This window comes from Barbus barbus (genome assembly GCF_936440315.1).
Source record: "Barbus barbus genome assembly, chromosome: 16".
In the NCBI taxonomy this organism is placed as follows: Eukaryota; Metazoa; Chordata; class Actinopteri; order Cypriniformes; family Cyprinidae; genus Barbus; species Barbus barbus.
Genome location: NC_136744.1, coordinates 21,059,624 through 21,086,499, shown reverse-complemented (window position 1 = coordinate 21,086,499; position 26,876 = coordinate 21,059,624). Strand labels below are relative to the sequence as shown.

The 26,876-nt window shown below is 37.7% G+C and overlaps 1 protein-coding gene across 2 annotated transcripts; it reads left to right on the top strand.

The window, feature by feature from the left end:
• The first annotated feature begins 4,778 nt into the window (after positions 1–4,778).
• LOC306882547 (ribosome-binding protein 1-like) lies at positions 4,779–24,328 on the top strand. 2 transcript variants are annotated; one of them, XM_079437256.1, is made up of 29 exons: positions 4,779–5,004; positions 6,579–8,555; positions 11,160–11,314; positions 11,453–11,575; positions 13,319–13,471; positions 13,812–13,930; positions 14,188–14,341; positions 16,022–16,160; positions 16,437–16,564; positions 16,686–16,720; positions 16,941–16,995; positions 17,127–17,164; positions 17,265–17,346; positions 17,439–17,476; positions 17,583–17,658; positions 17,775–17,815; positions 17,941–18,028; positions 18,901–18,993; positions 19,311–19,403; positions 19,522–19,611; positions 19,722–19,814; positions 20,029–20,100; positions 21,263–21,358; positions 21,588–21,671; positions 21,795–21,875; positions 22,518–22,601; positions 22,686–22,781; positions 23,594–23,737; positions 23,823–24,328. In XM_079437256.1, exons 2-29 carry the CDS (start codon positions 6,596–6,598, stop codon positions 23,859–23,861), a joined length of 4,449 nt encoding a protein of 1,482 aa, XP_079293382.1. In that variant the 5' UTR covers positions 4,779–5,004; positions 6,579–6,595; the 3' UTR covers positions 23,862–24,328. The 2 variants fall into 2 exon arrangements, 1 of the variants encoding a protein (XP_079293382.1); XR_013785264.1 differs by lacking the exons at positions 22,686–22,781; positions 23,594–23,737; positions 23,823–24,328 and having other exon boundaries at positions 21,782–21,875; positions 22,518–22,599.
• The last annotated feature ends 2,548 nt before the right edge of the window (positions 24,329–26,876 follow it).

The window sequence follows — 26,876 nt, the reverse complement described above, 5'->3', positions numbered from 1 at the left end:
TGGCCTCTAAACTTCAGGTCTTCTGACTAACTCAGACTTCATGACCCACTCATGAGCTACTCTTCACAGAGACATAACTATCTGTTGATGAAAGTATTTATCTCGGTATGAAAGGATTTGAACATGCTGGCTGTGATGTCACTAAATGGTGACATTATGGTTATAGGGGAGGGTCTTTCTACAAGACTTTCCACATTTTGACTTCATCTGTTTTAATAGCTGGGCCTGTTTTTCCATTAAGCTGATCATGGTGGTTTAGTGATGTAATGTGACTCATTATGACTGGCCAAACGTCTATGTGCTGGTGCAAGAATGTAAAAATTTGATGGCAGAATAACACGCCATGCTCTGTCAAAAAAACAAAAAGCTTAATCAATGATGAGGGAAGCTGGACTCTCAGACAAGTTGAAAAATGCTGTCATCGCAGTCAGGATGTGGGTCAGCTCTTCCAAACCACACAATAGATATGGTTGCTGTCAGTAGTTGAGGTGGAAATTTTGTGGTTTTGCATTTGAATATTTGTACATAAGTGTCGAGTTCCTCATCTACTGTAGCTATATCTGGAGGCTATCCAGTGATGTGATCAGATATGAATGTCGATGAGTAACTTTATGGTCTTCTTTTTCTTTTCTTTTTTTACAATCCACCATTTCAAGTATTTTTGTGTTTTGACCCTGGAGAAGAACTGAAACCTTGAACACCAAACAAATGCAATACACACCAAACCTTGTGTCCATTTTACCAGACCCTATTTATCTATTCCCATAATAAAATCTGAACACATACAATGTTAAAGACCTTTTCCACAACACTGCAAAAGTATAAGTTTGGCTTTTAAAGTAACATACATAGCTAAAAGACTGTCTGTAGTACTTGATTCTGATCAGTAATGACATTTAGTGCTCAAATATTTTTTGTGTAATATCTCTTAATGCAGTTAAGAGAAAAAAAGGCAGCTGTGTTTGCCAGAATAATTCTATAATAATACAGTAAAAATGTGAACGTATTTACAGAACAACCTGTAAATTTTACTGTTTACAAAACAACAAAAACATTTTAATCTGGTAAATCCTACAGCCTTTTCTGCTTAAAGGTAAAGGCCAAGCTGCTACTAATATCTGGTTTGTACTTTTAACATATACTAACAAACACTACAATAACATAGGTGGTAAAGAAAAAGCCACAGGAAGAAGCAAAGTTAATTGCAAATAACCTTTAAGCTGTGGTAAATAATAATTTTTAGTCTATGGTGCATACTTGTGGGAAATCGTGGCCTAATGGTTAGAGAGTCGGACTTGTAATCCAAAGGTTGTGAGTCCGAGTCTCAGGCCGGCAGGTATTGTAGGTGGGGGGAGTGAATGTATAGCGCTCTCTCCACCCTCAATACCATGACTGAGGCACAGAACCCACAACTGATCCCCGGGCGCCACAGCAAAAATGGCTGCCCACTGCTCCGGGTGTGTGTGTTCACTGCTGTGTGTGTGCACTTTGGATGGGTTAAATGCAGAGTATGGGTCACCATACTTGGCTGTATGTCACGTCACTTTCATACAGTGTCATAAACACAAAACACCACCATGATAACACTAAATTAATGCAACAAACATTAATTAAACAACACGAGTTGTAACATATAATACTAATATGCATAACTGATATCTGATACCGATCACAAAACAATAATTTAAACAAAATACCATCAAATATGAAGTGTCATTTGGGAATGTCATTTTGCGTGTTTACACTGTAAGTTATAAGATGACTTTTGGAATTTCTTTTTACATTCATCAGTACGTAAAATTACATTAAATGTTAGGTTAAATCTATTGCACTTTTTCCCTGTGTAGTAAGAGAACTTAATGGTACCAATTAAAGTGTTTTTTTTCTGTAGCATTTTTACTGTGTAGTTATACGTCTTTTGTGTCACTTTGCAGTGAACACATAATAAAATGATTTCAACAGGAATTTAGTGTCCTATATTTTTATTTGGATAGTAGTTCAATAAAAATGAGAATAATGTCAATCTGTCCATCATAATACAAACGCGATCAGGACCCTGAAGGAAAGTGTACGGGCTGAATGTACGTTCTCCCTTACATACAATACAAAGTTGAGCCGCTGAAACAGAAATATAAGACGTTAAGTGGGTCATCCAATACAATTCCACCCACTTTCCAGTCATACTAGACTTTCATTACACTCTTACAATGCCATTAAATCTTTATATACTTCTGTCCCAGTTTCCTTTTAACCACAATCTAAAAATCATTTTACGGACCTACTTTCCACAGAGTTTCAAGATTGTCTTTGGATTACCCAATCACATGTCAGAATTCTGGGTCAGAGTGCCTTGTCCTGTGTCAAATGACTGCACCTGCACAAAACAGAAGATGGCAAGGGCACTGTACCCCCCCCCCCCCCCCCCCCCCACACACCTTTTTTTTTTTCAAAGAAAGAAAGGCTGTGAATGGTTAAGAGAAAAATGCAATGAATCACTTAAAAGAAGTACTCCACGATATTCTCTGAAGTCAGTGAGAGCATCTGTTCTGATTCCACTGAGTGGTTAGATAAGAGCGTGCTCTTGGCACTGCTTGGTCTGCTTCAGGATGTTCAATCCAAGTACATATTAGATACAAGTAAAAGTGTACATAAATAATTAAATGCACACATAAATAAAAATGGACCTGAAACTCAAAATTATTACTTTATAACTAACATCATAAATGGACCTAAGGAAAATGTGATGAAAACTCAATACAAAAACAACAGAAAGCAAATTAGCTGTGACAGAAATTTGGATATATGATTCTCAGAAATGTATATACTGTGCTTTTATATACCTTGAATAAGCAGACCAGTTTGTCCGCTTCTCTTGATAAAGTTGGAGAAGCAGTTTTGTTTGCTCTACAGACATCAAACATTGCAGTAACAGCTGAGAGACTATCCACCATGCAGTCATTTATTATAGGTTATATAATGTTCTGTGCTCTAGACTAGAGAATAATGCAAAAGACTTTAAAATGATGAGCTGTTTGCACTGTATTTTTGTGTAAATGCAAAAACATTTTAAAAATATTTATTATATATTTTTTCCAGCTTGATTTTTAAAGTGAACGCATTTAATATGAACAAAGGTAACATTTATTACTCTTTTGCATTTACGTCCATGTGCTAATTACAACCATTAGGGTTAGACTATAACAAGCAATGAATGAAAAATTGTGAATATTCCTCTGACAATACTTTTCTGGACCATGCTGTAACTCTGACTTTCTCACTCACTAAGCAAACAGACCACGTTGACTTGACCTCGAATGGCTGACCGATAAATCCACGAGTCAGCAGTAAAACCAAGAGTTTCATGCCAGTTTTTCTAATTTTACATATGGGACCTGTTGTAAAACTCAAGACTATTATGAAGCAAATACATTTTGTGGGCACTGTTAGTGAATAAACATTTGAAAATATTGAATTATAGACAAATGTGTGATCTATAATTATGTGCAGGCTCAACAGTAGAGGATTATGTAACTACAAAGAAAATGAAGTCTGAATAATGCAGTACGTATACTATTGTCACCTATCTAAAAATATTCTGTGCATATATAGAAGTGTAAACTGCAAAGAAAAAACAACAATGAAAAGACATTTCACCTGGAAAGTAATTAAATGAAAGCATGCCGGAAATTACTTGTTTGTTAGGAGAGGCAAGAAGGTGTGGAGTGACGCACTAAATCTATTTACTGTATATTTCTTTTAACGCCCTCTTATTCGATTTGATTCTGTGAGTTCTATTACACCATGCTAATACACAATAAACAAATGAATGTGGAATGTGTGCATCCACTCCTTTAAAGTAAACTTTAGTTCTCTCATATGAATCCTCACAGTTCTTAAAATCTGCTTTTAAGTGTACAGTGATGCATGTTTGACTTTTAAGCCTCATTCATGATTTTTAAAGTTATAATTAAATAATATAATTTGTATAACATTTTAAATATTTTAAAACATTTCTACTGATGTTCCAGTGCTCTATAGAAACCACACCCGCTGCTAAACAAATGAATGTTACACCACACACCTAACACAACACAGCCACACCAAAGAATAAACTTTCAAAAGTAAATTAAGATATTTTTTATGTTCCATATATGCTCATCTGTGTTCAATAAACAGCTCATGTCATGGTATAAGCTAAAGGCAAATAAAGATAAAGAATATAAATACTGACTTGTCTTGTAGGCTATTGATTTGTAAAGGATATTAGCAATAAATAAGTCACACCTTCATTTACACATGACTTTTAAAACACACTTTGCCCACAGTCACAGGATATTAAACAGTTGTAAAGCAGTCTCATAAGAATGATATAAATGACTCTGAAAACAGCTTCCTTGAAGCTGGATTTTCTTTTGTATAAATGTTCACAGCAAGGTATTGTTTCTTATTTTTCGAGACATCTAATCCGTTAAAAATGGAATTATTATCCATTAAAACTTATTTTCATGTGAAACAAATGGTGGACATTAAAGGCTGGATTTTAAATGAAAAATAAATTAAATTGAGTCATAATATATTTGAAAACAATTGTCTGTGTTCATATATATATATTGAAATCTGTGACGGTGTTTTCTGAATGAATTGTTTAACAACCCGAGTAAAAAAACTACAACTCCCAGTAAAATAAAAAAGACCCGCCTTCTTTTACGACAACAAAATTCTATTGGTTCGCATCTGTTTGACTGACTCCGCTCTAGCCAATCAGCTGTCTTCAGGATGAACGGAATGCGGGCCACTGGCGGCGTAATGCCAGCGCGAGAAAGTGCCACGACTCCACACAGACGTCGACTGACTCCTCAAGCTGGGGATAAGAATTTTTTTGTTTTTTTTTGTTGTTTTTGTTTTTTTTGGCTGGAGTGGTGAGGCAGTTGGATTCGAGATAATCACTTCTGTTTAAACTCTTCCTAAAGTGATTCATCCAACGGAAATCTGCAGCGAGAAAAGGTGAGATTTAAAGCTTTTGTTATGGCGTTATTCATTATAAGATTAAAAGATTTTCAGCTGCAATTATCAGTAAACTTTGATCTCTCCCGTTTATTTACTCCCCTCTTTATCTAGCTCGTGGGTTGAAGACATCTTATTGTAGTTACGAAGCGTAGAGCATGAATAATAAAGTGGTTTCACAATTTGGTTCGAGTGATGCTCTGTTGTTGGCAGACAATTAACTCCAGCTTTTCCTTTGTGAGCTAGCAAAGAAAACTGTATATTAAAAAACACATTTCGGCTTTAATGTCTGTGAGAATTATCCGAAATTTGTTTAAACACATAATTTTGATAGATTATTCATACTTCAGCAACATTATGAATAGGAATCAAATGAGAATATGGAACAAATCCTGTTTCATCTAATATGAATCAGCCTTTTAATTCAGTTTCATAACAAATGTTGAATATCCCCGTAATTTCCTATTGACTCATGGCTCCCAATAAAGTCATTGCAAATGAGCCACGTACTATTATTACTATAACTATTATGAATGATTATTTCTTATAACTTATGGAAATGTTAGTTGGAAATAAATGTACAACATAAATGTAGTCTGTCACATTTTACAGGCACAATCATTGAAATTTCAGAGAACCCCCCCCCCCCCCCCCCCAATAATTTCACTATGTTAATAATTGTGTTATTTCACAATTATTTCATTTCACTATAAATGAGCATGTCTATAAGTGGATTTCAAGGTATAAACATGATGCAAATAATCTTACGGTGTACAGTATACCTGTAGATTTTTTTTGATCTAATATTGATTATGCTTTTTCATTCAAGTTTCCTGTATAATCTAATAATTAATTGGCACCCAATCAAGTCATTATATATTACAAGTACAACACAAAAAACATAGTCTAAGGCGATAGAAAATAGCAGTTTATGTGCAAATCCGTTTACCCAAAAACTTAGCATTCCACTGTTATTCCAAGTTAACGATGGCCACTAAACCTCTATTGTGCTCTGAAAGTTGTTTAGATTGTTCTTGCTTCTGGGATGTCAAGTCCACATCTTTTTTTTGCAACACATTTGTGATTTGGTGCACATTTGACGTGTGAGATTGGAATCCCATGGAAGCAACAGAGTATAGAAATTTGCAGACAGCAGCACGTGGTGGAATGGAAAACTTTCTTACATAAATTTGCATATTGTAGGGAAGCAGCTTTTCGTCAGATTTTTGTAGTAGAAGTTGAGGGTGGCAGTGGCACACTTGTTTTTTGTTTTGTTTTTTTGTTACATGGTCCTCTTCTACCGAATGCAGTGTTTGCATATTGTATGGAAGAAGCTTTTCTTCAGGTCAGCATTCAAAAGCCAACTTAGTACAATATCCTTGGTGTAAAACTGGTGTTTAACTAGTACAGCGACATATGTGTTTGATAAAGATGATCTGAAGGTTAGAGGAACTCATGTTACTGGAAGCTAACTTTGTAACTGTGGAACTTTAAAATATATGGAATATATTTGAATATACAAATTATTGACATAAATGTACACCAAACCTTACACTTTTTTTCTTTTTAATCAGAACGGAAACTAGCAGTCATGGATATCTACGATCCTCAGACCCTTGGAATTGTGGTGTTTGGTGGCTTCATGGTGTTCTCAGCCATTGGGATTGCTCTGGTCTCAACATTTTCCATGAAAGAGACCTCATATGAAGAAGCTATAGCCAAGCAGCGGAAGGATCAGGGGAATACTCTATCTAGCCAACGGTCAGACAAGAAGAAAAAGGACAAAGCAGCTGAGAAGAAAAATCGTGCTAAGAAAAAGGAAGATAAGCCCAACGGGAAGCTCCTGGAGTCAGAGGCCACCCCTGAGGTTACAGAAGTGCCAGCTGAGCCCAGTCCTCCAGCCCCAGAACAAGTTTCTACACAAGCACCTAAACAAGAGGACCCAGCTCAGAAGTCTCCCCAATCCACTCCTTCTCAGAAGCCCACTCCACCTGCCCCGGCTCAGAAATCAGCTTCAACTGTCCTAGCCCAGAAGTCAACTCCACCTGGCCCGGCTCAGAAATCAGCTGAACCTATCCAGAAGTCTACTCTAGCGCCTCCTGCCCAGAAATCCTCTCCAACTCCCACTGCCCAGAAATCTGCTTCACCTCCTCCTACCCAGAAATCTTCACCGGCCCCAGCCCAAAAGTCTGCTCCAGCTGCCCCTGCACAGAAATCCGCATCACCTGCCCCCGCTCAGAAGTCTGCTTCAAATGCCCAGAAGTCATCTCCACCTGGCCCGGCTCAGAAATCTGCTGAACCTATCCAGAAGTCTACTCCAGCGTCTCCTGCCCAGAAATCCTCTCCAACTCCCTCTGCCCAGAAATCTGATTCACCTTCTCCTACCCAGAAATCTTCACCTGCCCCAGACCAGAAAGTTGCTCCACCGGCCCCTGCACAAAAATCTGCTCAAACTCAAAAGGCTGCTACAACTGCCCCAACACAGAAATCTTCTCAACCTGCTCAAACCCAAAAGGCTGCCCCAACACAGAAATCTTCTCAGCCTGCTCAAACCCAAAAGGATGTTCCAACTGCCCCAACACAGAAATCTTCTCAGCCTGCTCAAACCCAAAAGGCTGCCCCAACACAGAAATCTTCTCAGCCTGCTCAAACCCAAAAGGCTGCTCCAACTGCCCCAAAACAGAAATCTTCTCAGCCTGCTCAAACCCAAAAGGATGTTCCAACTGCCCCAAAACAGAAATCTTCTCAGCCTGCTCAAACCCAAAAGGATGTTCCAACTGCCCCAACACAGAAATCTTCTCAGCCTGCTCAAACCCAAAAGGATGTTCCAACTGCCCCAACACAGAAATCTTCTCAGCCTGCTCAAACCCAAAAGGATGTTCCAACTGCCCCAAAACAGAAATCTTCTCAGCCTGCTCAAACCCAAAAGGATGTTCCAACTGCCCCAACACAGAAATCTTCTCAGCCTGCTCAAACCCAAAAGGATGTTCCAACTGCCCCAACACAGAAATCTTCTCAGCCTGCTCAAACCCAAAAGGCTGCTCCAACTGCCCCAAAACAGAAATCTTCTCAGCCTGCCCAAACCCAAAAGGATGTTCCAACTGCCCCAACACAGAAATCGTCTCAGCCTGCCCCACCCCAAAAAGCTGCCTCACCCGCCCCAGCCCAGAAAGTCACTCCACCAGCCCAAGTGCAGAAATCCTCTCCACCCGACCGAAAACCCAGTCCACCTGCCCCAGCCCCTTCCCAAAAAGATTCTGCAGGTCCTACCCCTCCTGTATCCCGTCCTGCTCCTGAAGATGCTCCGCCGGCCCCAGCTCCTAAGGAAAAGAGGAAGAAGAAAGCCAAAGCAGAGTCTGTTTCTGCTGAGATTCAGCCCAAATCGGTGGCTCCATTGGAGATTGTGACCAAAAAGGTTCCTGTCATGGCAGTGCCTCCAGTGGGTACTCCAAAAGCTGTCTCAGCAACTGTTGTGCCGGCCAAAGCAGAAGAGCCCCAACAGGATGCTCCAGCCAAGAAGAAAGGAGGATCCAAGAAGAAGTCAGAGCCAGGTATGCTATTATCTCCACAAAATCACCTATATTAAGTGGTCAGATTAATACTAGCCGGGCTGCACAGACCTAAAGAAAGTGGAGGAGGCTGCCCCCTCCTGTTTCTCTTTGCAACTGTAAGTTTTTAGACATTTCACTTAATTGACATAATAAATAACAATAATATTATTAATAAGAGTAGCTTTCAATGGTAGTCAGTATGATGCACTAAGGCATCATCAGACCTTAGGAGTCGTAGTTTTTCTATTACTCTGTTTCCTATTCCTCCAGCTTACCCTTCTTGTCTTTCTTTTGCTACATTGAAGGACTAACAGGTGCTGCTGAAAATTAATGCTTACATTATAATCTTCATAGGCACTAAATTGCAGCTCAAAGTCTCTTCAATGCTTTAACCTGTCTGATCCATGACAAATGATTTTTGTATGCGCTCTGCACACACGGAGCTTGATTTCAAGTGCCAATGTTTTCCTCTCATTTCTACAATATCTGTTTGTATGTAATATGTATTATCTTTAATATCTTTATATATTAATAAATAATTATTTAATATATATACTTATATTTTATATTTATAAATACTTAACAATATTACATATTTAATTATATATTTTATTTATATTTATTATATTATACCAGTTTAAAAAATAAATTAATTTGACATAATCAGGTGAATGCAGTGTAGTTTTTCTGAAGTGTAGCAGATGCTAATTTAAAAAAGCCAGTCCAAATGAATATATTGGATCCAGGTATGTGTTAAAGGAAGTATGGCCTCAGTGTGCAATAACAGGATACTTCTGATTGGTTTGCCAGACCCTTAAATACATAGAGATAAAACTGTTTTGGCTAGACCACACAGGTGACATCTACATGTAATAAACCTCCAAGTGGAGCCTGGAAAACCTGAAAATATGGTGTATGTGAAGTGGCTGACTCGTAAGTTTATATACGTGTCACTTCCTGATGTCATTCATCTCGTTCAGAGTACCGTCTGGATTGTTTCTTCTGACAAATAGCACTGATGTGCTCTATTTCCTTTGTGGGCGGGGTATTGGAATAGCCCTACTCCTTATTTGCTGATGTTGGCTCTGATTGGTTGCAGAGAGCACAGAGTGAGTTTCTGTCTGAAGTGCTACTCGCAGGGGAATGGAGGCAGTGAGCTGCATTCTTCTGCTGGTTTTCATACACGTGTGTGTGCTAGTTCACAGGCTCTTAAGCACATAGATTGAGTTTCATTTAATAACAGTTTCACATTCTGCCTTGCCCTTGATTCTTATGATGTTATGCATAATTTTGACTTCACTTTATTCTCTGTGCCTTTCTTTCTCTTTTTGCGTGCACACATCTTTTTGCACATCTCTAGTTGACACACTTTGTCAACTAGAGATGTGAAAAACGACATATTGTCAAAGTCGACTAGTCACAACACAACATAGAACAATACCATTAAAAAAATCTAGATAAATCGCTCAACCTAACTCTTTAGTTAATTTATTGTTAGAATAGTCAGCCTTTCAGTTTTGTTATCATTAAGTAAAAGTAATAATAAAAAACATTTGTTAATTTAAATAAAAAAGTTTTAGTTAGCTGACATGTTAAGTTGTAGTAAAATTACTAAAATTAGAAATGCAATAGATTTATCAAAACTAAATAGAGAAAAACTAATAAAAGTGACAAACTAAATTACTAGAACTTAAAGTAAAAAATATATCAAAATGTAAATAAAAACTAATTAAAAAAAAGTATAAATATCTATTAAATGATAATAAAATAACTCTGGTCATGTCTCATCATTACTACTGTAGTTTGTTTTTATGTGGTCAACTCCTTTCACGCATGCACATAGAGTCAGTCCTTATAAATTTTCCACTCACTTCTCATGAGGTATTGCTCTGCTTTGGCCATGGGAAAACGCAGAGATTTTGTGGCAGGACACTGTGACAGGTTTCCGTGCACCCAGAATTCCACTCCTCTTCACGAGGAGCACAGCCCTCTTGGCCCTGTTCAAACAATATTTTTGCCTCAACTGCTCCATTAGGGGAGCACACAAAGGCCTTTAGTGACTGGACAATAGGAGTTTATCATCAGTCCTGGGTGCCATCTCACCCTGGTTCCACACTGTACTCATGCCATGTTGGCACTGTCTAAATAACACAGCGAGTCAATAAAGAACATGAAAGTGCATGCACACACCACTGTACAAGCATTCAGTTAACTGTATTGTACACGTCATTCTCTGGAAGCTGCACTTGTTTTGGTCTGTCTGTTTTATTTTATGACTGTGCTGTTCTCAACATGTTTGATTGGATGCTGGAGATCATGGTGTGGGTGTTTAGGAGTGTAATAAAATGATTTGGAGAATTCGCTCATAAACACAATTAGTTTAGTGGACACCCTGCTGCGTCCAGAGACGTTTGTGCCGCAGAGCACTTATAGTGTCTCTGAAATACAGAATGGCACACTGGGACTCCAAAAGGATGTAACTGTGTTTTCTTAGTGGATAGCAGTTAACTCTGTGAGTTCTGTTATTTGTATCCTTTTTTTCTTAGGCATAAATGCTTTAATAGGCCTTAATAAATGATCAGTTTTTTGTTTCTTTCTCTCTAGCGGTGGCTGCAGACCCCGTGGACAGTCCACTGTACCTGCCCTACAAGGCCCTGCTTTCCACGGTGAGGAGTATGGTGTTCACTGAAGGAGAGGCCCAGCAGCTCATTGAGATTCTGTCTGCTAAGGCTGGCATTATTCAGGACACATGGCACAAGGTATGGCCAACTTCCTAAAATCTTTTTTTTTTTTTTTTGTCATTTTATTTTTTTAAATGAGTGATCTTTCACTTTCTATCTCTTTATTTCAACTCAACCAGGAAGTTTGTCTAAACAAAGTTTTATGCATGTTTATAGGCCACACCGAAGGGTGATCCGGTAGTTGTGCTGAAGAAACAGCTGGAAGAACGAGACAAGCATCTGGCAGCCGAGCAGGAGGACTCAGCAGCTGTTAAAAGCCGATTAAGGGATTTGACTAAAGTGAGGCCTGAAACACTCATGCCAGTCTAAAAAATAATCACATTAGGGATGTTCATTTTAACCGGTTAACCGACCGATAAGAATTTTGACCGATTAATACAATGTTAAATGGTTTAAAGTCACTTATTAATTTTTTTCAGTAATGTCAAAATATTTTTAAAGGTTTGCTGCATGGTTAAAATAAGCTACGCGTATAAAAAAAAAAAAGTTTTTAGAGGGAGAAAAAAAAAACAAGTCGTCTATAAGTCGCATTTTATAATTTCATTCAGAAATAGGCCGACGCAAATTACAAACATAATAAACACTGTAAAAATAGCTAGGCTGTTTTAGATCCTCTCACTCCACAACAAATCCTTTCAATTAACAGTAGGCTATTTAGAAAAGAACAAGAATTAAAAATGTAAGAAGCTATAGCTATATAAACGACAAACCAAAACAAATTCATTTAGGATAAAACGAAACTGAAACTAATGTTGGGTCACAAAATCAAATATTTCCATATTTGCAATGTATTTGAATGCCAAAATATTATTTGGCTTTTATATAGGCCTACTTCACTCGCGTTCCAATATCCACGTAAAACAAAATATTTTGCATAACTTCACGGCGGTACGGTGATAATGCTTAACGACTTTTACTACATATTTAAACTGAGCAGTGGTTTTTTTTTCCATATGTCTGACTGATTGTTTTTTATTTTGATAATGAACAGGCTGCATTGTCAAGGTAGAATGCTTAACTGTGTGCGCGCATACGGCGCTGGTGCAATCAATTGTTTTTTCCTTCTAACAGTGGAAGCAAAGTTCCTTTTAGTCATGAAGATAATTGGAATTGTAAAAGGTTTGCTTTTATTTGTGTACATTCACAATAAAAACAAATCTTTGTGCTTTTGTAAAATAAGCCTAAAAAAATAGGATGCCGCTTTCTGCCATCTGGTTTCCTTTCGCGCAGCACAAAAATTAACCGAAACTCTGCATACTGCATAGGCTGCTTGTTGCACAGTTTTTCTTTCGTTTTCTTAAATTATTATTTAAGTGAAAATGTTTCTCATATAGGCCTATTTATTCATTATAATATATCTATACAGTATCTACATGTATATAAAGCGCCTAGCTTTATGTTTTTCTCTGCTCGCAGAATGTGATGTGATAGCTATCATAACCATGTGAATCCTCATGTTCTGTTGTTTGCTGCTTTTTACTAACAAATGTTAGTATTTTTAACGGGTCACAGACACTTATTCTTTCTAATTTAATTCAGTTCTAATTGAAAATAATCTTGTCGGTTAACGGTTAATAATCGGTTAACGAGCGTCGGTTGTCGGTTAGGAAAAATAACATCCTTGAAATGAACATCCCTGAATCACATCTAAATTAGGAAAAGTTTGATATGTGCACATGCGTTAAACCTTATATGGACTATATTAGGGGAGAACTGGCCAGTCTCTTGATTAAATATTTTGCTTTGGTCTGATGGTGATAGTGCCAAGGTTTAAACCTACAGTACCATTCAAAATTTCGGGATTGGTAATGTTGAAAACACTCATTACTTTTGATCAGTTTAATGAGTCATAGTTGAATATAAGTAATCATTTTCATACCGACCCCAAACTTTTGAATGGTAGTATAAAATTTTTGTGTTTTTTACCAGCTCTACACAACCCCACACAAGAAGTCACAAGTATTGTGATGGCCTGTTTTCACGCCATATCATGACCTGTGTATGATTTATGTTTGTGTATAGGAGCTCTCTGTGGAGAAGTCAAAAGTGGTGTCTGTAGAGACCAGGCTGAGCTCTCAGCTGAGTAAGCGAGAGCAGGACATTATTGCTCTGCAAGCACGCATGCAGGCCAGTTATCAAGACCACCTTGCGGAGACTCAGCAGCTTAATGCCAAAGTGAGATTCCCTGCCGTACACCTGCATGGTAGCAAGACTCTCTAAAAAGTCATGTGATTTATAAGGACATCTACCAAAATATTTATTTAGTAGTACAGAAAATTATGGGGAAAAAAACACGGTTAATCTCAAATTATGAAGTGACCAAACTATTTTTCTTCCAAAATATGCATTTATTTGTTATACATTGTAACATAGATGGAAGTTTTCTCATTAACGTTAGGTATAAGTGAATTCATTCAATTTAACAGGATTAGATGCATTTAATTAATCACATTAGTGAGCTTTGGCAGCCCTAATATTTACGTGACGTGCCTAAGCCTTTTCTGCTCCTCCTTAGATCTTGGCTCTCCAGGACCAGCTGGAGAAAGGCTCTAATGCTCAGCTGGCCCGTCTACAGCAGGAAAAATCTATCCTCAGAGATGCCCTTAACCAAGCCACCAGTCAGACGGAGAGCAAGTATGAACCTACAGCTCCTGCCAAACCCAATAATGTCTTGCTTGCTTAATTCATCTGTTTCACAATAGTGCCAAACATTGTTTTATATCAGAGACAACACCTGAATGATCAAAACTTTTGACCAATAAGATTGCAACATTGTATTTTCCAAGCAGAATGTCTTCATGTGGGTTGTTGTTGATGATTGCCACTGGTTATGATGACAACTACACTGGGTTGTCCAGAATGGTAATTTATTGATTTTTTTGATCCATTAGACAAAATGCTGAATTGGCCAAACTGCATCAGGACTGCATTCGACTGAATAAGGAGCTGGTGGAGAAGAACGAGGCCTTGCAGGCTGACGAACAGCTCAAGAAAAATCTGGAATCTAAAGCTGCCACGGCTGAGAAACAACTGACCCAGCTGCAGGTCAGAAACTCACCCTTCTTTGCTCCAAAGACGCCAATCATTCCTGTTGTTTAGTTTGCTGAGTTGTAGTTAGTTTTGTGATGCCTCTTATGAAAGAGATCAAAATGCCACTCTAATTCTTTTAAAACATCTCCCAACATGAGCTGTTAACTCTTGCTGAGCTGTTTAGCCTTGCACATCCCGGTAGGCAAGCTTATTTTCAATCTGTGTGTGTATTTAAGAAGCTTGATTAGGCTTGCTGGTAAAGCTGAGGCTTTGACCCCCCTGTGCTGGTGCCTCTACTAATGGGATTGTTCACATGCTGGCAGAACATTTGATTGCCAGTTTGATCACTCAGCAGTGTTCTGTGGTTTGGAACATGGCCCACACTACAGGGAAGCGCTTCTTCGAGTGATCTGGAATGTGAGCCTGCCTGAGCAGTATCTGATTATTCATCCTGCAAACACAGATAAAACGTCTCTTCGCTAATCCTCTGCTACAAACCAAAAGAGCACTGAATAAAAAGCAACCTTGTGTTGAAGTGTGTTCTGAGCCCATTTTAAGCATCTAGATGGTGTACTGGCTTAGGAGAGACATGGGTAGTGTCTGGAGAGTGTGAGTCAGTGATCTAAAAAGAATTTTTGGTAACACTTTATTTTACGGTTACATATATTAGTTGATTATTAGTATGCATATTACTAGAATATTAGCCATGTATTAGTGCTAATTAAGCACATATTAATGCCTTATTCTACACGATCCCTAATCCTACCCAATACCTAAACTTAACAACTACCTTACTAACTATTAATAAGCAGCAAATTAATAATTTATTGAGGGAAAGTTAATAGTTAACAAGTGTTACCTATTCTAAAGTGTTACCAATTTTTTTTGTGTCGAGCAGCCTTATTTTTTTGTAAGGTTTTGATATAATCTATGAGTGATCAAACACAGAGAGATTCAATGTTCCTATGTTATGTTAGTTCCCTGTTAGAAATGAGTCTAAATAAACATTTGGACATAAAGGGAAGTCGTGGCCTAATGGTTAGAGAGTCGGACTCGTAATCGAAAGGTTGCGAGTTCGAGCCCCCGGCTGGCAGGAATTGTAGGTGGGGGGAGGGAATGTCCAGCGCTCTCTCCACCCTCAATACCACGACTGAGGTGCCCTTGAGCAAGGCACCGAACCCCCAATTGCTCCCCGGGCGCCGCAGCATGGCTGCCCACTGCTCCGGGTGTGTGTTCACGGTGTGTGTGTGTGCGTGTGTGTGCATTTGTTCACTACTCACTGCTGTGTGTGTGCACTTGGATGGGTTAAACGCAGAGCACCAATTTCGAGTATGGGTCACCATACTTGACAATACGTCACGACTTTTTTTATAAAATAAATCTAATTTACATTGCCTCCCTCCAAAAAAGAAAAACTGTTTGAATGTTGTTTATAATATCAGAACACAAAATTGTGACTACTGTTTAATTTTAGGTGATTGTGGCGTTTATCCAAAGTGACAGTGACATTCATGGTACACATTTCATCAGTTCTTGCTTTCCCTAGGTATCGAACCTATGACCTTGGTGTTGCTAGCACTGTACTCTACTGTTTATGAGATATCACCTATTTGGTTCATAAAGACTCTGAATTAAGTGGCATTGTGCAACCAAATCTGAACTATGTTTTCTGCTTTCATGCTTTGTCCTCTGCAGGCGAACTGGGTGAGCAGTGAACAGGCCCTGCAGAAGCGTCTGGAGGAAGTGAGTGAGGAGCTCAGACAGACCCAGAGCAGCAGAAACAGCCTTCAGACACAGCTTGAACAAGCTCAGAAAGATGCCACTGCTCTAGCAGGTCAGCACCCACTTGGTTCTTTAGCAAGGAAGCACTCTCTAGAACCACAAGATTCAGTTTGCTTTAAAAACATTTCTTTATAACTGAAAAAGTTGGTTAGATCTGAGCTGCAAATCGTGCAAGGTGTAATGCTTGCAGTATCCACAATGTGTCCTCTAACAAAACGCTTATCATCAGGTTTCTTGTGTACTATATGTCGCTTTGGACAAAAGCATCAGTGAAGTTATGAATTAATAATTAGAAATAATTGTTCTCTTCGTAACTGCACTGTTTCAGAGGCTCAAGCTCGTGTGGCCAGTATGGAGGTGGAAATGAAAGAGCAGACCAGACAGTTGGAGAGTCTGCAGAGCCAGCTGAAACTGCTGGAGGCGAGCCAGAACAAAGAACAGAACCACAATTCAGAGGTAACATTCTACTTTTTGAGATGTCAATGTGTCATAGAATAAAGGGATTAAAGTTTGTTAAACATTATGTAAATTATTAAATATATGGTTGTGAGGTAATTTGCATGCTTAATATTTACAGGCTTTGATGGCTGAACTGGAGCAAGCAAAGAGCAGGTAAGATATAAGGCCATATTTGCTTGAGATGCAAAAATTGTATATGACTTGTTTTCAGATTTTTTTTTTTCTCCAGTGACAAATTTTCTTGTTTTGTTTTTTTGCATGAGTCACACAATTGTAGTACAATTCAACTAAAAATTATGCATCAATAAATTTTCATCCGCTTTACAGTTAGCATTTGTTAAACATGAATTCACATTGATTGTTTAATCTCTAGCCTGAAGGAGAAAGAAGAGGAACTGATCCAACTCAAAAACAACATATCCAATCAGGTGAAGCCGAACATACTGCTTTTTAGACCTTTTCAGCTCATTTTAGTATTTCATTAGTAACTTTGATTTATAATGTGTAAAACGTGATTTGTTGTGCTGCCTTATTTGAACCAATCACATGTCTTCTTCAGGTGGATAACACAACAAAGGTGCAGCAGTTGCAGCATAGGTAAGATAAGGATGTTTTCTGATTCTTTATTAATACATTTCAGAAGTTGATTTGAATGATTTAAATCTGTTTATTTGATTTTTTTTCCTTTGAATTGAAGCATTAAAGAAAAGGATGACCAAATAGCAACTCTTCAGGGAGAGCTCCAACAGGTTAAAGAAAAAAGTTCAGACCTCACCAGAGTAAGTTTATCATATGCAAACCCTCACACTTCAAACAATAATTCAATTTAGACTTAAACGTTAATCCCTTTTTTTATTATTATTATCACTAGCTTGAAAACACGGAAATGCTGGAACAGCTTCAAAGCAGGTATGCATAATTTGTGATTCAAACAACAGCTTCAAATTCATGTTTTTCTTTTTCATTCTCTTATTAAGATTTAATGCCATATGTTCTCTTTTTCCTGTTCCTGTAGTTTGAAAGAAAGAGAGTCTCGGGTGGCTCTGTTTGAAGAAGAGATGAAGCAGTGTATAGAACAGTATGACACTAAAGTAAGTGAGACTTCACTGTTGTTTTTATATTAGTATGTTTGACTTTTCAAGCTGATGTATCATTTGTTAGTTTTAAACAATCCACCATTTTCTAATAATGCACTTTTCATTTACAGCTGGCAGACAGCACAGCCAAGCTGGAGTACCTACATAAAAGGTACATTTTCAGTCCTACTGTAGGCCACTGCATGTATATGTTCCTGTCAGTCACCCACATTAACACCATTCTTTGATAAGTGTCTTTCTCTACAAAAGCCGAGTGGTGTTTTTTGTTTTTTTTAGTGTCACTGAAAAAGAGAGCCTAGTGACATCACTACAACAGGAAGTGCAGCAGCTCAAGGAACTAAATCAGTCACAAGGCAAGAGTTACGTAAGTAGCCAAGTGAGCCAACTGCGGACGTGCTTGTCATTATCTTACATGTACACAGTGATTCATAAAACATGCGTAGGCACACATTTTATCTCATGTCAGCTGGGTATATGATCTTGCTGTACAAAGCAGATTGTTGTAGTGTTCTTCCATTTCTATTTCAAGACTTCTAAAGAACCATATATAGGTTTTTCGGTGAGTTTAAAAATGGTGACAGATAAAAGTGTTATAGGTGCTGTATGTAGGATTGACCGTCCAAATTCAAAATATTGGAGAGGGTTTTTTTTTTGGTTTTTTTACCCGGCCCCTCCTCAGACTTGACGCAGGTTGCCAGATTGACGACACCAACAGAAACGAGCGCACCTTCCTTGGCAGCTTCCATGACTGAAATGAAAACGCTGTGTTTTCCGCCAACTTGACAACCCAGGGTGCCGAAATACAATTGGGTTAACTGGCAGTGGGCGGGTAACACAGACCAAAACAGACAGACATTCTGACACAGAATGCACATTTTCAAAGGAGAATAACTGGCTGTAGCATTGTTTTTCAGATAGACAAGTATGTTAACTTAGCATGTTTCTTACATATCTGCAAATATATTATGGTATTTTTATGCTTTAGTAGAGTCAAAATCTTACAGCACCTTTTAAGAGTCATCGTTTTACTCCACAGTTTTTAGTTTTAAAGAAACCTCAAATCATTTGTTTCATGTTAATCCATTATTTATTCCAGTGTTTCAGCTTTTAACTAAGACAGAAGATTAAAAATTTTTTTGTTGCATTTCTGTGCTTAGATTTGCATTTTTGTTGGGTTTAGAGGTGTTAATGTAAATATTGCATTCAGTTGTCTCTGAGCATATAATGTTGTTACAGGAAAGTTTGGAGGACATGCTGAAATCTGTCCAGGCTGAGACCAAAGAAGTTCTTCATTCTCTTTTCCCACACATCAACATAGAGACAGCACAGGTGTCTAGGATTTCAGTTTTCTCATGGTTTCATTTCTCAGTTTTGTTTTTGGATCCACTTGTAATATTAGTGTGTTTTGGAAAAGTCGCTCTATACACACAGTACCATTCAAATGTTTGTTCACCAAGGCTGCATTTCTTTGATCAAAATTACAATAAAAACAGTAATAATGTGAAATAGATTATGTAAAAGTATTAATTTCTTTAAAATAAAAACTTGTGACCCCCAACCTCTGAATGGTAGTGTACTTGATACACTTTCCCTATTCACATCCTTGAATGCTAGCTAATCCTGAGTCTCTCATTTTCCTCCTTCAGACCAATTGGCTGCAAGACTTAGCTGTGAAAGCACAAGAGGTGCTAAATCAAAAGCAACAGAGCCAAGAATCCCAGCAAAGCACGGAGATGGTGGTAAGTGTGCTGCGGTTTTTGGCCTTGTGCTATTATCATTTTAAAGTGGGTCTTTGTTGCCCCCTACTGGGGATGTAAGGCATATTTGTACTTACTACAATGCTGTTTTTATTATTAGGAGATAATGGGAAAACTACAGGCAGCCCAAGAGAATCAGTGCACATTACAGTCTGAGTGTGAACAGTACAGGAGTGTACTGGCTGAGACGGTGAGATTATACACTAAGAATCTGTTTCAGCTAAGCCTTAATGGGAATGAGATCGAACCAGAATGATTGTTTCAATAATGAAACAATCATTGTTTCCTGATGTTCTTTAGGAGGGGATGCTGAAAGCACTTCAGAAGAGTGTAGAGGAGGAGGAGAGAGTGTGGAAGACCCAGATAATGGAGTCAGAGGAGAAACTGAGAATGGTAGGTTTATTCACTGTATTAACACACACACACACATACACACATATAAATCTGCGTACACCGTATAAGTACGATAATAAAGAAGAGTTTATTCATTTGTTTAATTATAGAAAATTATCATGTAATGATGTGGAAAACATTCATTCCACCTCCAAATGACAGCGAGTGTGTTTCAATCTGTCATTTTATTTTTTCCATCTGTCATTTTATGTAGGCACTCAAAAAGGTGCAGGAATTAGAAGAGACAACAGAGGGTTTGAGAGAGGAGAACCAGAGAACACAACAGGTACAGATTTCACCTGTGGAAATTTTTGTACAGCAGGACAGGGGCGGACTGGGACAAAAGTTCAGGCTGGGAAATCTCACACGTATCCACGCCATCTCATACATCCACAACAAATTTTGAAAAAGTTTAAATCCCTAGGCTGGGGCCACGCGAAAATAATTAAATGTTATCTTGAACTTCCAGTTTCCTTTTTAGTCTCTTCATTTTCCCTGACATCTCTCTGTCCGTCATGTTTACTTTTTTCACTAATTTTCTTGTACCCGTCACTTTTTCATAAACGCATCTCCACCTTGTTGCAAAACAACTATCTCATTGTAATTTGTTTGTATACATAGTATTGTTTTATCTTGCCTAAATGTCAAAATTAGTACATTAATAGCTACATCTTGAATATATCTTTACAGAAAAATCTTAACGCTCAACATGTTTTTGCATTATCATGGGTCATGTTTTGTCCTAAGTCAAATTAGCCATGGTGTTATTAGGCCTATGGTAAAAGTATAGTAACCATGTTTTTTTGATGGATTGATTACCATTTGTATAACCAAAGTTTTACTACAAATAGCATCTTTATTTTTAAGAGTGCAATTTAACTATACCAACCAAGGTTTTTGGTTAATTTTCCTAAAGGGTTGTGTTGTTGTCTGCCTTAGCTCCCTCTAAACCTGTTATAAAACAATGTGAATATTTGTCTGCTATTCCTATTCTTTACAATAGTTATACGTCCTTTTGGTAATTTTTCAGTAATTGACTGCTACTGCTAACATTTGCTAGCAGTTTAATGTTTAACTAAGTAAACAAAGACAAAACTACAATAGTCTGTTTACAGATGTAACTGACCTGAACTTGAAGTCTTGAACAGGACAGTTTAACCTCTCTGCTCCACCTGGGCACTTCCACTCCATTCTCGAGTCTCGCAGCCTTTTGGCGGACGCCTGCGCGAGGAGAATTGCGTTGCCAGTCAAGACTAACCGACTCATGATTTATTAGAGTTTTATTATTGAATGTTGAATTTGGAAAAAATCACTTTAGTACATTCGGCAGGCAACAACAACAACAGCAACTATATATATATAGCCACCGAGAATTCTCCCGGTGCTCCCTATGACCATTCTCATTCAATCTGTATTTTGTATCTATCCATTTTTTTCCACCTGTGCAGCTGGAGGAGAAAGTGATGTTGCTCGAGGCCCAGTTTGAGAAACAGCTCCAGTCAGTGTCCACTGACAGCCAGAGTCAATCTGAAGCGATAACACAGGTGAGCGCACACTCCTGCCTAAAGGTTTATTCACTAAAACACAATATGAGATACAAAAGCAAAACAAAGCCATATTAGTCAGTCATTCAATGCATTTTATTTGATTTATTTTGTTTAAGAACGGTTTTGCTTTTGTGAAGAGGTTGTTTTAACGTCTGACATGGTTGTGAAAACATCTTGAGATCTAATCCTGCTCTGCTACTTAACAGTTCATTTTGTTTGTTTTCAGTTGAAGCATGTTTTAGCAGAATCAGAAAGACAGCTGAGTGCGGCCCAGAAGGAGATGCAGACGCAGAGGGAGGAGCTTTTACAGGTTGGTTTCTCTTGAAGTCCGAAGCATTTGCTACAGGTTTACACCTACTATTCTTTGTTTACCCACAGATTTTGCCAAGGAAAATAAAAGTTGGTTTTCTTGAGTGACAGCTTTTATTTCCAGGTCAGGCAGCAACTGAGTGACGTGACAAAGCGAGCTCAGGGAGTGGCAGAGAACGGGCAGCCTGAGGCGGAGGAGTGTCAGGTTAGGGTGCAACACTCAAAAGGCACCCTGCCCCTCACTTGGCAGTTTTAGATAGATTTTTTTAGTACTAACTATGGCTGTCTCAAAATCTATCAATGTCTATAGAATAAGTCTCCCAAAAATGGTTGACTGGATTACTGCTTACATTGCTGATTGTTATGAGACGCAGTCACCAAATATCCATAGAAAAGTTAATTCAAATTTATTTACATAGTTAATTTCACTCTACACATTGAGATTATTTTACCCTATACAAGAGGCTATATGTATATGCCATATGTTATTATCCCTATCCAGTGCTGCCAATGAGGGGATGTTTTACTCATAATTCTAACCATTCATATTTCAGCATTTTGTTTCAGCAGCTTCTGTTAACCCAGGCACCTGTTTTCGTCTCTGAATATCTGCTCGCTTGGGTTCTTTCTGTCACTCACCTTTTTTAACCACTAACATTTTTCTATTGTATTTGAAACTCATACTTCTTTGAAGATCCTACTATTTTTTTATGTTTTTACTCTCATTTTCTGGATGCATCGTGCACTAATGCAGCTCTTGTGTTGGCTAGAATTGAAAGGTTTTGCAGTAGTTCATGGATTAACTGTAATAACTTATCTACTTGTGTGGTATTGTTGGTTTGGTCAGGTCCAGGCTCAGCTGGAGCAGACGTTGGAAAAACTACAAGGTGAACAGGCTCTAAACCAGCAGCTCTCTGCTGAAGTGGAGCAGGTACAGTGGTGTCCAAGATCTTGTGTTTCGTCTTGATTTCTAAAAACATGTAATTCATTAAACGCATTATTTTATCATTAATAGGCTCAGGAAGCCCTCAAAAAACAGCTTCAGAGCCATTTAGAACAGATGAAGTCAGCTGAAGATGCTGCAGCCATGGAGGATGTTGTTCAGCTGAAGGTATTTTTGAACTTTGAATAGCTGATAACCAGTATAATGTGGTCCCCCCCCCCCCCCCCCCCCCCCTCGTTCTAAGCTACTAAGAAAGCACGTCAGCAGGGAATGACAATGTCAAATACCAACATCTGATGTTGGTACTAGATTTACTAGAAGGAATGGATTAAATGTATCCACAGCAAAGTATATGAAATGAATCCAGTTCTAATTGAAAGATCTAATCATTGGTTTTGGTTTGAAAATAGAAATTTCCAAACTGTATTTACAAGATGTAGATCTGGTCACACAAGACTTACCCGTAGGTGTTCCTTTACTGTTAAAGTGGTACTGTAGAAATGTTTTTCTCAAAGTAAATTAGTGGACTTTAAGAAAGAAAAAAATAATAATTCTCCAGAGAAAATATTAGAACTTTTATCAAATATCAGTTTGAAAGATTGCATATCATTTTATGTATTTATTTTTGTAACGTCTTGTTAAATTGTGTACAGTTCACTTGGGTATTATTATTATTAAGACCTTTGTAAATCTTATTATTCTTGAGTTTGCTATGATTATAGCCTTTGATGGAAAAAAAAGAAAGAAGGAAGGAAAGAAAGAAGAGAATTTGTCAAATTATGGAGATCATATGTAGTTGTTATTGTAATAAGTTTATTTGTAAGTATTTTATTTAATTTATTACATGGCAATAAAAAACAAGCACTTTTATTTATGACTTTGTCCATGCATTCTGGAAGAGCTTTATCTAAAATGTTTCTTGTTTAACTGTTAGAAGTGAGTTTCTATGTAAATCCCTAATGCTCATGACTTTGTTTTAGGAGTGTCTAGAAAAGGAGCGAAAGATGACCAAAGATTTGGGCCAGGCAGCCACCAAACTCCAACAACTGCTTAGGAACAGCCATGACCAACTTTCCAAAGAGAAAGAGAAAGTCAGGACCCTGCAGGATCAACTGCAAGACAAAGTACAAACATCATAAATATTAATAAAAGTGTATAGGACAAATCGCTGTATGCCTGTGTTAACGATGTTTGTTCTTGGTTTTCCAGGAGGGTGATGGAGAGCTGAAGCAAGGCACTTCTGTTTGAGGTGTAAAACAAAACTAATTGCCAAAAATTGCCTTAAGATGACCAAAATTAAGCAATTTTCAGAAATTTTTCTTCCCTTTTTTGTTGTACTATAGTCTTTGGATAAATTGTTTGAAGACTTTTGGAGAAATCTAACTCATGCAAACATTTTTTTTCGGAGATGTGCTGGACATATTTTCACTTCACATTCCATTCCTCAACTGCCTTATATATATATATATATATATATAGTGTTCCTGCACCTCTCCTCCTGATGTCAGTGTTAAAAGGGAAACCACATGTACGTTATGCGTACATTAACTAGTGCAATTAATTTCTTGTAAGTGAATGAGTATGCATAATTGTATTGGTACATGGGTACAGCATTTGAATGCCCTCTCTGTAGCTGGCTTCAACACCATTGTAGTAAGTTCGATAATAAATGGCAACATAGCTTTATTTTTCTGTCATGTTTCCTGCTTTTATTTATTTAACCCTCTGGTTGTGTTCGGGTCAAATTGACAAGAATTTTTTTTTCTTTTTCCTGAAAATACTAGTTAACGTTATCGCATTGGACTCAAACTTACTGACTTTGCGCACATAGGGTACAAGTATTTCTCATAAATTTTTTTAGAATTTTCGTAATTTTTTGTGGGTTTTATTTCACCTAGTCACACTCGTTGTGTTCCCGGTCAAAAATGACCGGACTCCGAACAACTGCTTATAAATCTGTCATTATGCTATATTATCACTAAATATTGGATTCATTCTTTTTGTCAACTTGTTTTCTTTCATTTAGGACTGGTTTTGTGTTTCTATTTGCTTCTGATTAATCGTAAGCCTCATTTATCTGAGAGTAGGCACCTAATTTTTTGAGTGAAAAAATTATTTTTTATGAATAATTTTCACAATATTAAACAAAAAATTATAAAAATTTGCACTGTTTCTCACACTAGTGTACTTTAATGTTTAATCAAGAAGTTTGCTTTTAAATGCTTTTATTTTGTACAAAATTGCAAAAAGTCACACTCGTGGTGTTCCCGGTCAAAAATGACCGGACTCCGAACAACTGCTTATAAATCTGTCAATATGCTATATTATCACCAAATATTGGATTCAATCTTTTTGTCAACTTGTTTTCTTTCATTTAGGACTGGTTTTGTGTTTCTATTTGCTTCTGATTAACCGTAAGCCTTATTTATCCGAAAGTAGGCACCTAATTTTTTGAGTGAAAAAAGCATTTTATATGAATAATTTTCATAATATGAAATGAAAAATTATGAAAATTTGCACTGTTTCTCACACTAGTGTACTTTAATGTTTAATCAGGAAGTTTGCTTTTAAATGCTTTTATTTTGTACAAAATTGCAAAAAGTCACACTCGTGGTGTTCCCGGTCAAAAATGACCGGACTCCAAACAACTGCTTATAAATCTGTCAATATGCTATATTATCACCAAATATTGGATTCAATCTTTTTGTCAACTTGTTTTCTTTCATTTAGGACTGGTTTTGTGTTTCTATTTGCATCCGATTAATCGTAGGCCTCATTTATCTGAAAGTAGGCACCTAATTTTTTGAGTGAAAAAAGCATTTTTTATGAATAATTTTCACAATATGAGAGAAAAAATTATGAAAATTTGCACTGTTTCTCACACTAGTGTACTTTAATGTTTAATCAAGAATTTTTTTTTTAAATGCTTTTATTTTGTACAAAATTGCACAAAGTAACACTTGTCAAAAATGGCCGGCCATTGAAAGTGAATGGGGAAGAATGAAAGAAACAACTAGTGTTCAGGAGCATGTTGTGCTTGCAAACAAAGACCTTGGACCTTTGCATGTGTGGATGCATTTATACTCAAGCTATCACACACACACATGCGCACACACGCACGCGCACACACACACACACACACACACACCCATCCATCCATGCATACAAACTATTTTATTACACCTATTTCATCCTACCCTGAACTGCATGCAATATCCTTTTATGAATAAAAAAGGATCTCTCTCTCTCTCTCTCTCTCTCTCTCTCTCACACACACACACACACACACACACACACATGCTCAGACTGCCTTGTCTTTAGCCTGCATTGACCTCAAAAATAATCTTTTCTTTCACCACATATTCTAGACTACGGAGCCCCTTAGAGCTCATGGTGGTGGAAAGATTTCGGGGTGGGTGAAAAAAATTCGGGGTGGGAGGAAAAAATATTTTTCAAAGATGTTTGCGTTCTCTCGCAAAGATGTTTGCGTTCTCTCGCAAAACTTTGCGTTCTCTCGCAAAGATGTTTGCGTTCTCTCTCAAAGATGTTTGCGTTCTCTCGCAAAGATGTTTGCGTTCTCTCGCAAAACTTTGTGTTCTCTCGCAAAGATGTTTGCGTTCTCTCTCAAAGATGTTTGCGTTCTCTCGCAAAGATGTATGCGTTCTTTGTGTTGTCTCGCAAAGATGTTTGCGTTCTCTCGCAAAACTTTGTGTTCTCTCGCAAAGATGTTTGCGTTCTCTCGCAAAGATGTTTGCGTTCTCTCGCAAAACTTTGTGTTCTCTCGCAAAGATGTTTGCGTTCTCTCGCAAAGATGTATGCGTTCTTTGTGTTCTCTCGCAAAGATGTTTGCGTTCTCTCGCAAAACTTTGTGTTATCTCGCAAAGATGTTTGCGTTCTCTCGCAAAGATGTTTGCGTTCTCTCGCAAAACTTTGTGTTATCTCGCAAAGATGTTTGCGTTCTCTCTCAAAGATGTTTGCGTTCTCTCGCAAAACTTTGTGTTCTCTCGCAAAGATGTTTGCGTTCTCTCGCAAAGATGTTTGCGTTCTCTCGCAAAACTTTGTGTTCTCTCGCAAAGATGTTTGCGTTCTCTCGCAAAGATGTATGCGTTCTTTGTGTTCTCTCGCAAAGATGTTTGCGTTCTCTCGCAAAACTTTGTGTTCTCTCGCAAAGATGTTTGCGTTCTCTCGCAAAGATGTTTGCGTTCCCTCACAAAACTTTGCGTACATATTTGCAAGAGAACGCAAACATCTTTGCGAGAGAAC